We start from the raw sequence: 17,386 nt of genomic DNA on the forward strand, positions 1-17,386 counted from the left end.
CTGTCGATCTTGTCAGGCCAATTGAATCCGTTCCAATTTGTTCCTGGTCGCACGACGCAGTTCCCGAATCCCTATGACGGCCACCTATGGACCATTCCGGTGGAGTGGAATGGGTCGATGATGATATTTCTGTATTTGACTGCCCTCTCGCGCTCCAAAGCTTGGGTCAGAAACTCCGTTCTATTGGCAAGCATTACCTGGGCATTCCGGCTTGGATTTTGTGACCAGGCGATGTTCTTGGCAGGCCCGCTGCTCGCCGAGGCATCACTCACATGGCCGCCGCATTCCATATACGACACCATAGACGAACATGGCACGGCCGGAGGTGGCGACCAGGACGGCCGGGGCCAAGTCAAAAACAGCAGGGTGATCCACCTGCTCGGCCACTTCACTACCATCTCGTGGTTCCTGCTCGGATGTCACCTGTGCTCCTGGCCGGAGACCCTAGGTGCGCAAACCCCAGGGTACCGCACGCTGGCCGCAAGGTACACACCGGCCCCATACCATGGCGATGAGACAATGACACAGTTGTTCTGGCTGTCCTGGGGCGGCGTACTCGTCATGATGGCAGTAATGTACTCACCACCTCTCCGGCGAAGCAGTCTCGACGAGCCTCTGCTGCAGCGCCTGTTCACGAACCGCTTTGCGGCATACCTGGGCGAGATCAGCTACTCTATGTATCTCTGCCACAGCAGTGTGAATGAGATTGTCGGCATGCGGTATATGCGACCCGCCTGGTTCGCGTGGATGGAGACGAACAGAGAGGCTGCGTCCCTGGTGCATCAGAACCGGACTGATGCCGCGGCGACATTGATGGACGCTGCGAATACGAGATTTTTGACAAGGTGGGCACTCGGCATGTTTGTAAACACATTGGTACTATTTTGGGTCAGCGACCTATTCAATAGGGCCGTGGACGCAAGATCTGTGAGGTTTACAAAGAAGATCAGTGAATGGGCAAGGAGGAGGTTTTAATTCCAGCAGATATTGATGTATGAGTAATTATTTCCCAAATTTTCCTTTCGTGTCGTATCAGCCTTATGGATGATCTGCTATTGTTCCTAGGTTGGGGCAGTCAACTGGTGTCTACCTATGCTTAGAGTTCATCTCTTCCAGTTGTCCTCGCCCAAATTCGATATAGAGAAATGGGTTTTCAGATGGTTGTGTTTGGGGTTTGGATGTGTAGCAGCCTTGAACTCGGCGAAGAATGGAGGCATCGGCTGATGCAATTTTCGAGGATGAATTGACCATAATTTTTGAATGAACACTATCTTACACGTTTCTTAATTTGAACCTATGAGTGCTTTTCAATATGCCCAATAGCAAGCCTGGACAGCCTGGTGGAATCAGAAGCTGATCCGCGACGCCCCGTTCACAACGTCAAGAAATGAAATGGAGCTCCAGGACTTGCGTGTTTGTGCCAAAACTCCAAGACCATGCGTATATGCGCGAAATACCTTGCTTTCAAGAACCCATGACATGCCGTTGTATGCCTCAGACCGTAGGATAGAACATCGAGAAGGGGAAGTAGGATGGACTGACTTTGAAAGCAAGGCGAAGAAGGCTGAGGAAAACCGAGCAAACTGGACATCAGCGCTGCTGCAGACCGCCTGCCTCCACATCACCTCGTGTACATTGAAAACACGTCCCTTTTATACCCCGTCCTCCAGCGCGAACTGAGCCCCACTGTCCATCTTCATCTAGAGGGCAACGGAAGTGGCGGTGTTCCTCCATGACGCTCCCACAACCAACGCGCCTTTCTTGCTGGCACGGAAGTGTTCCCAAATGTCGCACTTCGTTGTTCAGATTTCTCCGCGCGCCGAGCTTTCAGGCAGGTTCCTCAGGGACCCTTCTCCTATTCTTTCTCCGCTCAGCTACTTGCCGACCGTGTACGCCTGCAACGTCGCCCATAAACCGTGCCCAGCTCATGCCGCCCCTCTCAAGCTGCTGGCCGAGAGCCATGCTCAGGTCCTCGTATTTGCTGTCACGACCAAGACCCAATATTGCCATGACCAGCACCAGGTTATCGTTGGGCTGGGGCTCCGCGACGTATAGTCTCCTTCGGAGGTAGCTCAATCTCAGGCAGTACTCCCTCAGGCTACCACCAAAGCGTGGCTCCGCGGGCGATATGGAGTTGAGCTCACGTAGCCATGATGCAACGTCCTCGCCGACGGCCTTGGGGAGGGCTTCTTGGACGAGATCGTAGATGGCCTTCGGGTTCGTCTCGGAGGGGTCGTAGCCGCATGCGAGGAGTGTATCGCGGACGTCGAGGCTGAAGGAACCGGTGATCAGCAAGCACACGAGAGCGCGGTCGCGCTCCCACTGTTCGTGGGTAAGACCGGTCGAGTTTCCGCCGGAGCCGAGGTACTTTGTGGCTGCCCACGGGGATGATGAGTTCGGCGGCTCCGGCACGCCCCGAGGCAGCGTGACGTAGTCGGCGAGACCGTGCAGTCGCAGGGTCCTGACCAGGATGTCGTCCCATTCGTCGAGGTTCTCGTGCCCCAAGAGCCTCGGAAGGGGAGGGAGATCAAGTGGCGGCACGCGCTGCCGTGTATTGCTGGGTCTCGCTTCACTCAAGTCATCCGAGGTCGCCGGGGCTGGCGGCAAGGGCAGTGTGCTCGCCGTCATGAAGTGGTCATACTGGTGGAGCCCCTGGTACTTGCCAAACTGCTGGGCACTCGCGTTGGAATCCTTGCGGTGGTAGAGCATACCAGTGAGAATATTCTGACCGGTGGCCCAGGTTGCTGACGCCCATGTTTGTCGCCGCGCAGCGATCTGGCTGTGTTGACTCGTGCTGCCGCACGCTGTTGAGGAGTTGGACGTCCATCTGGAAAGTGGGCCTCCTTTGTCAGATGACGACATGCTTTCTTGCTGATGATCTAGAGGTGCGGATGGATGAGCTCGGGAGCGACTCGTGCTCAGTCGGAGGATTGGTGGGAGGTGAAAAAGACGACTATTTTACCGCCGGCGGAGGGGTCATTGAGCCGATCTCTTCTTCCGTTGTTGCTCGAAATGGTATTTGGCTGCTGACAGGCGAGGATCCGAAGAGCACGGTCGGCCACGCATCGCCCAAGTGGTCAAGCGACTATGAAACGAACGGGTTATGGGCAAATGGGGTAGGCCGGGCCTGCAGCTGCTGTTATTGCATCACTCCCAACCAGTTGACAACGAAGGACGCGTCTCCACATGCTGCATATGGATTGGCAAATCAGCCTGCTGCTCGTGGTTGCTCGAGCGTCTCGGCCAACGCCACAGTGGAATCTGATGATGGTGTGGGTGCTTGCCCGAGTGGGCATGGCTAAAAAAAGGCTGGGCAGATCGTCCTGCACGAAGCATTGGTTGGACATGTGATAAACCCTGCAACGATCGCTGCGTCCCTTGCGTTGGCCCGGCGCCAAAGCTCAGCCCGGGAAGAAGTTTCCGGGGCCGGGTTCACAGATAAAAGACAACCCATTCTGCATGATAATTTTAGCTCAATAAACCGACCACATGTAGCTGGATGGACTGGTGGAGGTTGCAGAAGGCTGCTGGCTGGGTGATATGGCTGGTGGTCCGCAGTTGACGTGCCTAGACCCCCAGGAAAGCATATTGCTTCTTCGCCCATGCAGTAACGAAACTATCGGCATCTTGGGTTTCATCGTCATCAAAATGATTCCCTATTAGAATCATTGTACGGAGAGCTCACCGCTCGAATCAAATTGAAGATGCCGGAATAGCGCCACATGACCTGAGTCAATCGGGCATTCAACGACGCGATCCTGCTTTAGCAGCTCTATGCAGTGTCGATGAACTTTGTGCGAACCGAAGTTATTCACACAGAACCGAACCGTAAACAGCTGATATCGTTCGAATCGCTGGCGTCAGTATCCGGGCCGTGGTTTTCCCATGCATGGAACCACCTGATGGACGCCCTGCTACTCCGAATTTTACCAACCTGTGCCGGTGTGCCCTCTGCCGAGACTTCGAGTAGAGCATGCCAGTGTCGGTGATCGACAACCAATGGCTAATAATGGAGCACAACCGGGTCCGACTTATCCGCTCGGCCTGCAACAGGCACTCCCTGGTAGAGTTAAAATCTCTGGGGTCGTATCTCGCCTACTTAATTTCGCAACCTTGTGGAAAATGTTGCATTACTACTGTAACACAAAGGAAAGAGGAAAAAATGCTGGATATAAGTCTTGGCTAGCTAACATCTAATCAAAGTGTACTAAGCGGCCATTTTTTTTGGTCCGGGGGGGGGGGGTTGTTGTAGTAGGAGCGATGGTCTAATTCTCCCAGTGCTGTCCACTGAATCGAGCTCGCAATAGATCACAAATCCTTTTCCTGCGGCGCTATCAATTTATGCGAAGCTTCCCCTAAGAGCGTCCGGTACTCAGATACAACGTGTCGCCGAAGCAAGGAGGAGACTGCTATCGTAAAACGTCCAATGTTAGTTCCCCGTCAATTCCTGTGATATCGTCAAGTGCCCAGAAGGAAAGAGACCCGGATGCAAGCAGGTTCATAAATCCAGAAAACTACAAGAACTCCGCACCCAGCTATCTATCGGGAGTCCGAAAATTGTATCGGACTGTTTGTCTTGATCACCGACTGCATACTTTGGCCTTGTGTGCACGAAAGGCCTTCGAACATGCATCTTGCACCGTTGCAGCAATACGGTTATATAGTAACATTTGCCATGAGATCTGGGGTGCAGTATGGGATAGCGATTCGATGAAGCACCTCGGACAAGTATGTCGTCCATACGTGGCTGTTCAGTGTACTTTTCCTCTTCTTCCCTTCTCTGTTTTTTTTTTTCTTTCTGCTTGTGTCACTTTTCCTTCAGTCGCGGTGCTCCTGTAGTTGAACGTATGGAGCCCACTAGCAGTTTCTTTTTGCATGACTACCTATACATCGCGTCTCAATACAAGTGGCTGCTCTGTTCATTTTGGATATCACGAGTCAATGGCTGCCCTAGGCCAAACTGCACTTTCAAAAATCTGTCTCTGTCCTCCGTAAGATATTACCTCGGCATGAAGGCGGTGTCCATGCCAACCTTGACTGAGATCCCGGATTGTCAGCTTAGCTGGTGATCATCAACTTGCGTTCGTTCCTTGTCATTGCCAGCTGAAGTTTCTGTTTGTAGAATAAGAATCCCACTGTATGAAAGCGTCCAATATGAGCTCGGACGTATGTGGAATAAGCACGCGACCATTAAAATATGCAGGATATTTGAGCGTGCCCTACTTGTAAAACTCTACCTTGAGATTGCCCTGCTCATGGGAAGAAGTTCTAGCTGGCCTTCGCATTGAACAACTGAGTTGCAGCCCGGGCCCTGCCAATATTGTCTGAAGAGCGTCATTCATATATCAGAGCCAAGCGCCAAGAAAACTGTGACACTCGCAGAAAACACTCAATTTTCCGAGGTCAATGTACTTAGCGACCACACTCATGTACAGGTCAACGCCGATCACCAGCACAGCACATGGGTATCTAAGTTAAACAGGAGCAGTTGACCAGCCAAGTTCCACCCAGCGCAAGTTGCAACCCACAGGCAGAGACCTCGATTTTGTGGTTAGATACTGAACGGTAAGAGCCCATCTTTGTATCTTATGATCAAATGATCGAGCCAGGCAAGGAGTGTGCCGGCATTGGCAGAGAGTCCCCAGACGTCTTCACCTCGTCATCACAGACTCCTCCTGCGCCACTCAGCCACTGTGGCGGGAGCTGGCGCCGTGTCCAGGACCAGGGTGTGAGCAGCTCCGGACGGGCGAGAAGCTCCGGCTGCGTGCTCTGATTTGCTCGCCGTCAGCTAAGCTTCCGCCAAGAATGGGACGGCTGGTGGGCAGGGATGCCAAGTTTTGAGAGCGGGTGATGTGTGCCAAGACCAGCCCTCGCATCTTCTACCGTCAGCCAGACGTACACAGACTTGACAGACAGCCAGAAGGAGCTGATGATCACGTCTGGATCACTCTGGCTGTCTTCCCTCCCCTGTCAGGCCTGTCTGATGGCTCCCTTGCCCCTCTCGGGCCGGAGCTTGCCCATGTTTCACAGCCATCAGCCATCGCTCGAGGCTGGTCCCGTCTGTCCTGCCGTCTGGCCCGTCTGGGCGCGCGGAGGGCTCGAGATGTGGGGATTTCCTTGCTGGGCCGGCCCTGAGGTCATCGTTCGCTCGCCGGTGGTCTCGATTCCTCGATGGATCACCTCAACGGCCAACATCCCTTGACCACACGTGCCGCCAACCGACCGGTCAATAGTCCGGCAATGTGTTGCCGTGCTTGCGATGAAGGGGAATAGTGTGTATACCTAGTATGTACAGTAGCCCAACGGCTTGTTCCATTGGCTGACGCGACGCAAACCATGTGCATGTATCACAATTCAACCCCCTTTGATTTCATGTGACGTCAACGTGTCTGCCCTCTTGTTCGTGACTGTTATAGATGCTTCATGGCGCCCTTTCCCTAGACCACCTCCTGTGACCGTGTTTCTCTTCAGACCGATCCAGAACAGCTGCAAGCATAACAGCCTCAGCCCGAGGCATCGACACCCCTGGCTCCGTACTGAGCTCCCGCTCTCGTTCACCACCTCCACCTGGCCCATTTCCGAAGGTTCAGCCAGTGTCAGTCCTCCTCATTCCGAACCATACCTATCATCCTCAACAATGGGGATCTTCAGTCGTAAACCCCGTGACGGCCCGGCAGCACATTCAGCCGGTACTCATTCCAAACACCACAATGACAAAGGCACGCCGTACTACTCCATGAGCTCGCGGCCGTCATTTGGCCAGTGGCTGAAGCACACATGGCTCGACATTGTCACAATGATTATAATGGGCGCGATAGGTCTCGGTGTAAGTCATGATCATATCAAACACTTCAGCTTCTAATTCATTGCGTGCACACCTGGGCAATTGCTGATCCCCGGAACCAGGTCTACGAGGCTCATCCAGCACCAACGCGCTCGTTCCCCGTCCTCTTCTCCGATGGCGAAATCGTCTACCCCGAGTTTGCCTACCCCCTCCGGAAAGAGATCATCCCCATCTGGGCCGCTGCGATGCTGGCCGCTCTTGTTCCCATCTTCGTCTTCCTGGTCATGCAGATCCGCGTTCGCTCCTTCTGGGACGTCAACAACGCCGTCATCGGCCTGCTCTACTCCTTGATCACTGCCGCCGTCTTCCAGGTCTTCATCAAGTGGCTGATAGGAGGGTTGCGCCCGCACTTCCTGACTGTGTGCCAGCCTGATATTTCTCTTGCCACAAACAGCGCCGATGGTGGCTACAATGCCGCCGGGTTCAAGCAGATCTACTACACATCCGAGATCTGCACCGGGGACCGGAACCAGATCGACGACAGCCTCGAATCGATGCCGTCGGGCCACACGACAGCCGCCTTTGCAGGCTTCGTCTATCTGTACCTGTACCTGAATGCCAAGCTCAAGGTCTTTTCCAACTATCACCCCGCCATGTGGAAGCTGATCGCCATCTATGCCCCGATCCTCGGCGCATGCCTCATTGGTGGTGCCCTGACAATTGATGAGTTTCACAACTGGTAAGCTGAACGGGAGAGCTGTAGGCGTGCCAACCAGCATGACAGCTAACCTTGTGTTCAGGTACGATATTTTCGCTGGCGCAGTTATCGGATCGGTCATGGCGTTCTCGTCCTACAGGATGACATATGCAGCGATCTGGGACTGGCGCATTAACCACATTCCCCTCAACAGGGGTGCGGCGTTTGACTTTGGCAACGCCGAGCTCACGCATGCTACTTTCACGAGGAAGGTCGGCTGGGGTACATCTACCGGCGGTGGTCTCAGCGGACACCACGCCTATGGACACGACCGCAACTCGTCCATCGGCAATAGTGGCGTTTCCAGGAAGCCGGTTGGCTCTGGCAGAGCTCCTGAGGCCATGTTCTAAGGAATGAGCGGGGTGGACAACCCGGAAGAGAATGGGAGGCAGTCAGGTAGGAGGCTTTGCTGTGCGAGAAGGGTGCATAGTCGTGATCATGCGTGATACCAATACATGAACGGAGGCACGCCTTGGAGTGGGTGCGGCTTCAATGCTCGCAACTTTCGAATCTGAACATCTACCGTCGCCGCCGCTTGCAATGAAGCTGACGAATACACGATACCCATATGAATTACGTCAGACAATTAATTCAATTAATAATTTCCAACGTTGCCTTTCTGTACAAACCAACTAAGGAAAGTGAATGGTGACAGTCTCCCCACGGGTATCTCATAATCCAGAACACCAAATTGCCCAGACGCCGCTGAAGCATTCGAAGACACTAAATACAATGCTGTGTAATCAATAGTGCTGTCTCCCCCTCTGCCACATCATTGTGCGAGCTGGGCCTTGTTATTTCTTCCCCAGTATCTTCCCAATTAAGCTCTGGCGACGGCCGGGTCGCGCCGGTAAAGCTGCGTTCTTTTCCTCACTCGCCGCACCGACGCTGTTCTTCCTGACCGGTGCGTTGACCTCGGACTTGGACCTCGTCCTTGGCGTGATATCGCTCTTGGAGCCTTTCCTCCCCTTGCTCTCCTCGCCTCGAGCCCTCCACAATAGGCCAAGCAGGCTGGCGACGATGATGGCCTCAAGCTCCGGGTCGAGATTGGCCTGCAACAGCAGGGCGCCCTCGCTGAAGGGCTGCGAGAGTGAAAAGCCCAGGCCAACATTGTGGTAGATTGCGCGGATTCGAGGCTCATGCTTCTCGAGCGTCGCGGAGTACGGGACTTTTTCCTCGTCTCCACCATCCTCCTTGGCCTTATCTTGCTCCTTCTTTTCCTCCCACCAGTTTTCCTCATCCTTGGCGGCGTCGTTCACTACTGCACCATCACGGATGCCTTCCCCTAACTCAACGAGCGTGTACCTCAGCAGGCCGTGCTCGACGGGATGGACCTGCCACTGCAGCGTCCTCTCATCGTCCAGCAAGCTCGGCACGGTGAACGTGAACCATGCGTTGCGGCTGCTGCCGAACCTGCTCTGGGTCGGCTTCAGGGGAAAGCTCACCACGACCCGGATGTCCACGTCCGTCGAGGCGGGCGTCACGCTGTAGGCCACGTCCCCGTCGGCGAGCGACGCCTGCGGTGGCGGAATGGTCAAGCCGACGTCCGCACCACCGTACAGCATCCGGCGACTGACTGTGCCGCGAGTCACAAGCGCCGGCCCAGCCCCGAGGCTGCTCTTCCTGCGGGTGCCACCAGCGCCCACGCCGCCAGGGACAATGGGCCCAGATAGTGACTTGCGCCGCTCGAGAGGCTCGAAGTCGACCAGGTAGCTCACTTCGCTCGAGCCGCGGCCGTCTCCGTTGGGCTTGGGCATCAGGCCGAAGCGGGTCTTGAAGCGTGAGCTGCCCACGGGCTCATCTTGGACCGTCTCCTTGTAGTCCTTGGTGAAGTCGTAGATCGGGAGGTGCGCAGCCTTATCGTTGTGGCTGGGCACGTACAGGATGCGGGAGGTCAAATGTGACGGCGTCGGCGTCAGCTTCCTACCCAGCAGAGCCTCGTACTGGTCCGGCGCGGAGAAGTGGGTGTAGGCAGTTCCCGTGGGCAGACCCAGGCCGTGTATCGCCGGGTGTGCATAAGGGTACGGATGCAACCGCGGATCGATCGTGGTGTGGTAGGCCGCTGCTATCGCTATCGCTGATGCAGTGGCCATCTTGGCTGTTCAAGGCCTGGGCTCGTATCCTCTTTATTCCCGGTGGTTGCTTGTTTGCGAGGCTGACTTGACTTGGCTGAGATGACAGGAGTGCTTGTCTGGACCTCGTTAGGTATGTGGTATTCTTGGACTGAGTCTTGACATACTCACTACATAGCATGGGACATGAGTTGGACACAAGAGAAATGGCAACGCCACGCTCATCACCACTGTTGTCGCTGTCGAAAGTCATGGCGTCGGGCACGTGCTGCTTGGCCAGGCGTCTTGGGCTTCTTGGTATTAGTGCGGGGTCATCTGGTCCTTGTTATCTTGTCCTCCTCCCAAGCCTCCAACAATCCCGTGTCTTGCTCTGAGCGTTGCCAACTTCGAACGGAGTTAGGCCGGCCGAGAAAGCGGGGCAGGTGTTGGGGGTTGCGGTCAAGGGCAAGCAGGGCGGAGGAACGGAGAGTAGTGCTGACGCCAGCGACGGAATTTGGATGAACGCCAATTGCTTAGGGTGGTTACAAGGTCAGGGGTGTCAGCGTCATCTTGGGCTGTCCTTACAAGCACGTTGCTACTAAAACTCAACGAAGATATCCCTTCTAGCGGCATATTGGTGACCCTATCATGCAGATGACACCCGCTCGACAAAGTGCTTAATGAGCATTTTTGCGCTGTGTTCAAGCGTTGTTGTAATTGATATCTGGCATTTATTTTCCAGATCACCCATGTGTCACCCACCCCTGAGACCGACTTTTGTTGAGCTTGGATCGGAGACCAACAAGTAATTCTCGGTTTGCACCAATCTCCACAGGAGCCATTGGAGTCTTTTGGTATTTCTCCGAAGTCAATACGATCGCTTCTAAAGTTGGCAAATGTGCCAACACCACAGAGAGCCCCTTTTGTACCCAGAGTAAAGGTACAGACCCAACAGGGACACGCAATTCCTGTTGTCACTGTGGACATGGAAATACAGTGTTGTGATGGGATTTGCACCTGGGCATCGATGGCGACAAGTGGTGCCGCAGCGTATGATCGGACCAGACGGGCATAGCGCCGAGGGCTCCAGGGCTGTTGGTAGCAATGTCGAGCCTTGGCCAACAGCAACGCGTCGCGTCTTATTAACCGCGTGGAGAAAACGGAGACTTGCACATCCCTTTTCTATGCGGTTCTTGTCGTCTCTCCGCAAAACAAGCAACACCAAGATCGGGATTTCCACCTACATCCACCTACAGAACATCACCTTTCCAAACAAGCTTTCCAATGTCCACAAAGTCAATCCTAGTTACAGGCTGCTCAGCTGGGGGCATAGGGGAAGCGTTGGCCGTTGCCCTTGCCATGCGAGGGCATCGTGTATTTGCAACAGCTCGGGATCCCGCGAAAGTCCCAGAGTCACTTTCAAGCCTTAGTAATGTCACGGTTCTGAGGCTTGACGTCTTGAGCCCAGCTTCGGTGGCTGATGCTGTCAAGGCTGTCTCTGAGAGCGGCCAAGGACTTGATATCCTCGTGAACAACGCAGGTTGTGGTTATGCACAACCTATACTTGACGTAGACATAGCTAGGGCACAACAGCTTTTTGATACCAATCTGTGGGGTCCGATTCGAATGATACAGGCATTCTCAGACCTCCTAATTACAAGCCAGGGTAGGATAGTCAACGTGAGCAGCGTTGGCGCCATACTCAATACGCCCTGGATAGGTGAGTTGCATGGAAACCTGGCACTCCCTGGCCTGTGATATCCATCACTTCAAGTTTGACTTACCCCACAATTCGAAATCTTCAGCTACCTATGCCGCATCCAAAGCCGCACTCGACGCAGTCTCCGAAACACTACGGCTTGAGCTCTCACCCTTCGGAGTCAGTGTGATCACAATTATGGCCGGAACCATTAACAGCCAGTTTCACGCCAACGATTCTAATTTTGGATTGCCGCCAAACTCACGCTATACTCCAATAAAAGATATCATAGCCTCATGGGCAAGTGGGGAGGCCAAACCCAAAGGATGCTCGTCAAAGGAGTTTGCTCAGTCTATAGTTGACGATATGCTTGGGGGGGGGGGGTATGCGGTCAAGGGTGTACAAGGGACCTTGGGCTGGCACGATGAAGTTCCTGGCAAACTGGGTACCAACTACGCTCGGGGTAAGCACATTTGAACGATGGCTGCGTTTGCTAGTGATGCTCCACGATACCGTGAGAGTAAAAGCGAAACAGGATAGCTAACCAGAAACATCATCAGGACTTCTTCATGAGCCAAGGTCAGGGTCTGAAGGAATTGTCTCAAAGACTTGGCAAGGACGCAAATGGGAAGTGAAAAGAGCCAGTATCCTGGACGATATCACATATCTCGTTTTCAAATCCTTAAATATTCTTCAAATATATTTATTGGTTGACCTAGACCTGCTCTAGTCTCGCTCGTGCACTCTTTTCTGCCCCTGGCCCCATGTCTACACCCGTCACCCGGTGCTCACCAACCGATGCCCCCGTCTGCATTGCAGTGCCGACCTGTCACCTGCCCAAAATATGTACCTGGTCGTCCGGCCACCCACCCTTCGAGTCCTCCCGAACCTGGTGTACTCTCCAGGCCGCCCAGCTCGCAAGCACGACGAAGGCGAAAAAGTGCCCAAGTGTCTTTGTCTAGCCTTTCGTCCCCTGTCCACCATTGGACCACACCACCAGGCCGTCTGCCAGTCCTGCCAGTGATATGATGCCAGCGAAGGCCGTGACCCCGGCCACATTGCCCTGGTACTGTAGAATGATAAGTGCTAGGCCGTAGGTGAGCTCGCGGGAGCCTTTAAGGTATATGAGTGGCGAGTGGGTTTTCTTCTTGGCGGGTGTGCGGGAATCTTCGAGGGGGAGGCCAAACCTCCGGTACTCCTGGCGCGGACGGAGGAAGCAATTCAGAGCTATCAGTAGCATGCCGGTGCCCAGAAAGTATGCGAATGTTGGACTCAGGGGGCTGATGAGGCGCGGGGGCTCTTCAGGAAGCATCATTTTGTGTGTATGTCGTTTCACAGCTGACTCTGATGGATATGGGAAGGGGGAAGAGAGGAGAAGCAGAAGCGACTCGACGCATCAGCACGGGTGGGGACAAGAGGCCTCGTCCCTGCCACGCAGCAGTGCCACACCACGACGACCAACAGCCCTGGGGTCAGAACTGCTGCCTGGTGAGCATGTTGACAACCTGTTCGATTGACCCTAACCCAATCTCTCATCAGTCAACTGAGGGCGCGTCGCCTTGAGGACATCTTAAGACCGTCCCCCAGACCCATGTTACTGGCCAGAGGTCGCTAGTGTCCAGGTAGTCAATCCCTCGGTCAAACAGACAAGTCAACGGCCAAGTGACCGGACTGAAAATTTGTGCAAACGGGTCATCGAGTGACTGACGAAGATTGGAGATTCAACAAGCGCCACTGTCTGTCTCACCGGGTTGTCTTTAAACCCCGGCTTATTACCGGTTGTTGGCTGCATCAGGCGCCTAAGGCAACTTGAACCAAGTGTGAGCCTTGGAATCGTCCACGTTCCAAGATTCCCATCAATTTGATTGATTGATAGAGTAGGATCCTGGATATAGCCCTGGAACTTCTATTCACTCTCAAGTGGTCCTTTCCCAGTCAATGGTTCATTTGGCCACTGGACATCTAGAAAGCTTTCAACAAGATTTAGTTTGATGCAAGATTTCCACGCTCGGTATGTGTCCTGATCATTATTTTGACAGCAAACATTGAAGCCAGCGGCAAAATGTAATAGATGGAATAAAAATTCCACATCAAATGTGGGATGCGACAGAATTGGACCCACTTTCCTGCGCGTGTTCAAAGTTGCAGGTAGAAGGATTCATTACCATTTGTGGTTAACGCCAAAACCGACTCGGACTTAAAGACGCACTACCAGTTGCTGACGCCAGCACGAGTCGGCTGCATCCGGCGGCGAGCGTCATCATCACTGGCGGCGCCATCAAATCGCCGAAAGACCTCGACGCTGATGCTGCTGCGAGCTTGAATCCATATTACACGAATCAATTCTCAGAATGTATAAATATGTCAACCTGACTTCTCTTCTCTCCATTCCAAGGTCCAACATCACATTAAACCGTTCGGAACCATAGCAAGATAACTTCAACCTTAGGCCAACCTTGGAAGCAAGCCTCAATCCGCCCTCTTCGTATAACAACAGCCAAAATGTCCCAGTTCAACTCTCAGACAACAGCAGAAGAGGTCTGTGAAGCATTTCCCTCCGAGATCAAGGGGAGAACATTCCTTATCACTGGCACCAGTGCCAATGGCCTCGGTGCTAGGCTCGCAACAACACTGGCCAAATACTCACCGGCCCAAATCATACTCGTCTCCCGATCCAAGTCCAAAGTCGACCCTGTTGTTGAGGAGATCAAATCTGCGAACAGCAGCGTCTCGGTAAAGTTCGTGCCATGCGAGCTCTCTGACCAGGACAGTGTCCGCAGCGCGGCCGAGACAATCCTGTCAGATTCAGAAATCGCCAAGATTGATGTCGTGGTCAACAACGCCGGCCTGATGGCCGTTCTGGAATATCAGGTCGACAAGAAAGGAAACGAGATGCAGTTGAGCGCGAATCACATCGGACACTTCCTTCTCACCAACCTCATCATGCCAAAGATCCTGGCCGCCGGTGCTGGCGCACGAATTATCAACCTCACCTCTCTCGGCCACCGCATCGGACCCTTCCGATTCAACGACCCAACATTCAGTGGCGGCAAAGAATGTAAGTGTAGAAAAGGCTCAACTTCCCACTCTGATTAGTGTATCCTGTTCTCATGAGCACTGGTATTAATGGATGTTGCTAGACGATCCTTGGTCCGCTTATGGCCAGTCCAAGACCGCAAACATTCTCTTTGCCACCGAGCTGGCCCGCCGCCTCAAACCCCACAACATCCAGTCCTTTGCCGTACACCCTGGCCTGATCCTGTCGACCGGCCTGGGTGTGCACATGGACTTTATGGCCCAGCTTCCGGCACTGCAGGCTGCAGCCGAGAAGAACAACCCCGGTCTGGAATGGAGCGCGGAAGGCCACGCCAAGAACGACTCGCAGGGATGCGCAACTGGTCTGACGGCTGCGTTGGACCCGGGTCTAGAGGCCCACAGCGGCGCCTATCTTGAAGACTGTGCGGTGTCGAAGGCTTTGGAGTACGCGACCGACCTGGAAAATTCTAGGAAGCTGTGGGCTTACAGCGAGGAGATCGTTGGCCAGAAATTTGATTTCTGAATGTTCAGTTTGATTTCATATGGTGGAATACTTTTCACACTCCTTTTGTATCAATAGTATAGATTCGATTTTAGGTGACTATAATATGCTGGTCTCGCGCTTAATAGATAACCCTTCGTCACGAACCATCACTGCGTTTTGGTTGCGAGGATTTCCTGTTCCACAGCCTCCCCCAGACTCTTTGTGGTTCCCTTGCCCCCCATATCAGCGGTCATGACACCCGGTTCTGACCGTGCGAGGACAGCTTCGATGGCCCTCAACATGACGTCGGCTGCATTCTGGTGGCCTAGGTGCTGCAGCATCATGGAGCCTGCCCAGATCATACCGACGGGATTCGCGATGTCCTTGCCCATTATATCAGGAGCGCTTCCGTGAACAGGTTCGAAGAGGCTGGGAAATTTCTTGTCCGGGTTAATGTTTCCCGAGGGAGCTATGCCAATCGTGCCAGTGCAGGCAGGGCCAAGATCGGACAGGATATCGCCAAACAAATTACTTCCCACTACAACATCGAAGATCTGGGGCCGCTGCACGAAATGAGCAGTCAGAATGTCGATGTGGTACTTCTCGACGTTCACCTCGGGATACTTGGTAGCCATCTCTTTCACCCTGCTGTCCCAGTACGGCATCGTGATGGATATCCCGTTGCTCTTGGTCGCACTGGTGAGCTTCCTCCGCGGCCTGCTCTGCGCCAGGTCGAACGCATACTTGAGCACGCGGTCAACGCCGATGCGGGTCATGACGGTCTCCTGAATGACAGTCTCCCGGTCGGTACCCTCGAACATCTTGCCGCCGATGCTGCTGTATTCCCCTTCGGTGTTCTCCCTTACGATCCAGAAGTCGATGTCGCCCGGTTTGCGACCTGCCAGGGGGCACTTGACGCCCGGCATGAGACGGCTGGGTCGGAGGTTGATATACTGGTCGAACTCGCGACGGAACTTGAGCAGGCTGCCCCACAACGACACGTCGTCTGGGACCTGGTCGGGCAGTCCCACGGCGCCAAAATAGATTGCGTCGTAGCCGCTCAAAGTCTCCTTCCAGTTGGGTGGCAGCATGTCTCCGTGTTTAGCGTAGTAGGCACAGCTTGCAAAGTCGAAGGATGTAAACTCCATGGGAATGTTGAAGAGAGATGCTGCAGCTTGGACACAACGCACGCCGTAGGGCATGACCTCGGTTCCGATGCCGTCCCCGGGCACGACGGCGATGCGGAGAGGCTTGTTGCTTATGGTGGATGCCATATCGACGCAGTTGTTCAGATACAGGCGGTGATGATATTTCCACTGAATATGGGATACGTGTTGAGTGCGGTAGGTGAAGTAGTTGACCTAGGTCGGCTATATGTGTGGCCGGGATCTTGATCGGAGCTTTCGTGCTAACAAACACACCCCATGGGACAAGAATAAGGTGGGGTCGTAGAGACCGGACTTGAGATACACCGGGTGACGGGCTTCTGGCTCCACCTGTAAAAACGCCTCGAAGAGACATGTTAATGATTGGAGCGTGGTTTAAGTCCAAGTGACCGCATAGAAAGGTTGCTCGTTTCAATGCACTGCACAGCGAACCCAGAATCATCCATAATACCTTAAGTACACTTGCATTGATGCTGATCTCAACTCGAAGTTGCGGGGGCAACTTAGAAGTGTGGCGGACAAACTGAGCAGCCATCGCACAATAATCCGCCTTGCGAGTCTTTCACGCCCTGTGATGGTTCCAATGTAGAAGAATCTGGGACGCAAATAGTAACGTCGGAATTCAAATCGTGCATACCGGTCCACTCCTCAAAACTGAATACTTCCGAGGTTACGGTGCGCCCTCGACACGAACTGTGGCATTGTTCGGTGCGGTGGTGAACCGGTTATCGGTCTACGGCCCTTGCCAGGATAAAGGATTGACCGGCAATAATCCAAGCTACTACTATCTCGGAAAAACGAAGCAGAGCCCCCCCCTAATTAAATACCCCCTATTCCTCAGTTAAACTAAAACTTTACTAACAAAGCGAAAACTCTAACATTCTTACTAAAATACCCCTATTAACCTTATTAATATTAATAATAAATTATCTTTATTATTTAATTAAATAAAAATAATATTATACTAATCTTATATAATTAATTTAAATTTAATCTATAAAGATATATATAACTTACTTATTTTAATATAAAGTAATATTAACTTAATTAACTTTATAAATAATATTATTAAATTAATCTATTAAGTTTAAACTACTTAATATTTATTATATAAAACTTATTTAAAAATTAAATTATATAGTTTATTAATAAAATACTATATTATTTAAATAGTTATATATTTAAAAGTTAATTATTAAAATAATTAAAGCTTAATAAATTATTTAAAAATACTTATAAATATTTTTAAAAACTATTTAAAATAAAGTTATTATAATAAATTAAGTAATTTAAAAGGTATAAAAATACTATTTAAATTAATAATAAAAGAATATATCTATTAATAGAAAGAAAAAGTAAAAGGTATTAATAATAAAAACTTTTATTAAAGTAAAATCCTTAATAAATAA

At 52.5% G+C, this 17,386-nt stretch overlaps 8 protein-coding genes across 8 annotated transcripts; 4 read left to right on the top strand and 4 right to left on the bottom strand.

The window, feature by feature from the left end:
- Positions 1–231: 231 nt before the first annotated feature.
- On the top strand, positions 232–975 carry KVR01_009142 (uncharacterized protein; the record flags this gene model as incomplete). The annotated part of the gene is made up of 1 exon (XM_044793610.1): positions 232–975. The coding sequence occupies one exon, from the start codon at positions 232–234 to the stop codon at positions 973–975; it is 744 nt and encodes a 247-aa protein (XP_044641644.1).
- A 246-nt stretch (positions 976–1,221) lies between these two features.
- KVR01_009296 (uncharacterized protein) lies at positions 1,222–3,136 on the bottom strand. The gene has a single exon (XM_044784855.1). It carries the CDS (start codon positions 2,860–2,862, stop codon positions 1,828–1,830), a length of 1,035 nt encoding a protein of 344 aa, XP_044641798.1. The 5' UTR covers positions 2,863–3,136; the 3' UTR covers positions 1,222–1,827.
- A 2,785-nt stretch (positions 3,137–5,921) lies between these two features.
- KVR01_009269 (uncharacterized protein) lies at positions 5,922–8,150 on the top strand. Its single transcript, XM_044790700.1, has 3 exons — positions 5,922–6,826; positions 6,907–7,523; positions 7,585–8,150. The coding sequence occupies exons 1-3, from the start codon at positions 6,638–6,640 to the stop codon at positions 7,889–7,891; spliced, it is 1,113 nt and encodes a 370-aa protein (XP_044641771.1). The 5' UTR covers positions 5,922–6,637; the 3' UTR covers positions 7,892–8,150.
- A 12-nt stretch (positions 8,151–8,162) lies between these two features.
- On the bottom strand, positions 8,163–9,882 carry KVR01_008930 (uncharacterized protein). The gene is made up of 2 exons (XM_044786207.1): positions 9,785–9,882; positions 8,163–9,732 (listed from the first exon to the last, which is right to left on the bottom strand). The coding sequence occupies exon 2, from the start codon at positions 9,632–9,634 to the stop codon at positions 8,336–8,338; it is 1,299 nt and encodes a 432-aa protein (XP_044641432.1). The 5' UTR covers positions 9,635–9,732; positions 9,785–9,882; the 3' UTR covers positions 8,163–8,335.
- A 919-nt stretch (positions 9,883–10,801) lies between these two features.
- On the top strand, positions 10,802–11,926 carry KVR01_009389 (uncharacterized protein; the record flags this gene model as incomplete). Its single annotated transcript, XM_044781790.1, has 3 exons — positions 10,802–11,312; positions 11,398–11,720; positions 11,852–11,926. The coding sequence occupies exons 1-3, from the start codon at positions 10,877–10,879 to the stop codon at positions 11,924–11,926; spliced, it is 834 nt and encodes a 277-aa protein (XP_044641891.1). The 5' UTR covers positions 10,802–10,876.
- A 194-nt stretch (positions 11,927–12,120) lies between these two features.
- KVR01_008889 (uncharacterized protein) lies at positions 12,121–12,606 on the bottom strand (the record flags this gene model as incomplete). The annotated part of the gene is made up of 2 exons (XM_044788119.1): positions 12,121–12,249; positions 12,286–12,606. 2 exons carry the CDS (start codon positions 12,604–12,606, stop codon positions 12,121–12,123), a joined length of 450 nt encoding a protein of 149 aa, XP_044641391.1.
- A 939-nt stretch (positions 12,607–13,545) lies between these two features.
- On the top strand, positions 13,546–14,975 carry KVR01_009266 (uncharacterized protein). Its single transcript, XM_044792222.1, has 2 exons — positions 13,546–14,349; positions 14,432–14,975. The coding sequence occupies exons 1-2, from the start codon at positions 13,794–13,796 to the stop codon at positions 14,848–14,850; spliced, it is 975 nt and encodes a 324-aa protein (XP_044641768.1). The 5' UTR covers positions 13,546–13,793; the 3' UTR covers positions 14,851–14,975.
- Positions 14,976–14,978: 3 nt separating this feature from the next.
- Positions 14,979–16,183, bottom strand: KVR01_009475 (uncharacterized protein; the record flags this gene model as incomplete). The annotated part of the gene is made up of 1 exon (XM_044788373.1): positions 14,979–16,183. The coding sequence occupies exon 1, from the start codon at positions 16,083–16,085 to the stop codon at positions 14,979–14,981; it is 1,107 nt and encodes a 368-aa protein (XP_044641977.1). The 5' UTR covers positions 16,086–16,183.
- Positions 16,184–17,386: the final 1,203 nt, after the last annotated feature.

Source organism: Diaporthe batatas (assembly GCF_019321695.1).
Source record: "Diaporthe batatas strain CRI 302-4 chromosome Unknown Contig00011, whole genome shotgun sequence".
NCBI lineage: Eukaryota > Fungi > Ascomycota > Sordariomycetes > Diaporthales > Diaporthaceae > Diaporthe > Diaporthe batatas.